The sequence below is a fragment of the Mustela nigripes genome, unplaced genomic scaffold (genome assembly GCF_022355385.1).
Source record: "Mustela nigripes isolate SB6536 unplaced genomic scaffold, MUSNIG.SB6536 HiC_scaffold_2782, whole genome shotgun sequence".
Taxonomy (NCBI): domain Eukaryota; kingdom Metazoa; phylum Chordata; class Mammalia; order Carnivora; family Mustelidae; genus Mustela; species Mustela nigripes.
In genome coordinates, this window is record NW_026742188.1 from 1 (window position 1) to 1,028 (window position 1,028).

The following is a 1,028-nucleotide window of genomic DNA, read 5'->3' on the forward strand; positions in this document are numbered from 1 at the left end:
CTATTACATCTGTGTCTGTGCAAGAGAGCTGTAATATAGGAGAAAAATCACAGAAGAAATGATCTATAGCATTGTCTGCACAGAAATCTAGCTGGAGACCCACAAGGAGTGGTGGAACAATTACTATAAAACCAGCCAACCATGAAGCAAAGACCAACAAGTTGCAGACTCTGTCACTCATGATGGTGGTGTAATGCAGGGGTTTGCAGATGGCCACATAGCGGTCATAAGACATGGCAGCTAGAAGAAAAAATTCAATTGCACCCAAGACAATAGTAAAAAACAGCTGTGTTGCACAACTATTGTAAGAAATAGACTTATCACCTGTTGCCATACTGGCAAGAAATCTGGGGATGCAGACAGTTGTGAATGAGATTTCTAAAAATGAGAAACTTCGGAGGAAGAAATACATGGGTGTCTTTAGATGAGAGTCCAGTAGGGTGAGGGTGATTATGGTTAGATTCCCACTGACACTCAACATGTAGGTGAAAAGAAGGAGAAGAAAAATGATCACTTGTAATTGTGGATTATCAGTCAGTCCAAGAAGAATAAAAGTTGTTACTGTGCTGTGGTTTTTCATTGCTAACTTCAAAAAAAAAATTAAAAAAATAAGAAAAAATGAGAAATAAAGGTTATAATCTTACATGAGATACCTATTTGCTTGAGATTGTCCATACATGTGTTGTTCCCATCACCCAACCTCCTTCAGTGTTACACTAGTCAGCAGTAACAGCCTCTAAAACCTTGCTCATATAATTTGTACTCAAAATTTCACTGAGTGCAACTCTAGTATTTCATTTCTGAAGTGTCATAAATTCAGGCATTCCAAAAGGATAATATATGGTATATGAAAGTCATATAAAAAAGAAACAAAGAAAAATCCAGAAAAATTGTCATAATGTTTTAATTTGTGTCATCTGTAGTTGCAAATTTTTTCCAATCTATTTAGTTCAGATTAAGTTATTTTACACAATCAGGTAACTCATTCCTCTTTGCTAAACTTATATCTTTCTCTGTTTATTACTCCT

At 35.5% G+C, this 1,028-nt stretch overlaps 1 protein-coding gene across 1 annotated transcript; it reads right to left on the minus strand.

Moving 5' to 3' along the window:
- Positions 1–7: 7 nt before the first annotated feature.
- Positions 8–580, minus strand: LOC132008984 (olfactory receptor 6C74-like; the record flags this gene model as incomplete). The annotated part of the gene is made up of 1 exon (XM_059387432.1): positions 8–580. A coding segment is annotated over exon 1 (573 nt), but the record flags the coding sequence as incomplete, so codon positions are not given.
- Between the last annotated feature and the right edge of the window lie 448 nt (positions 581–1,028).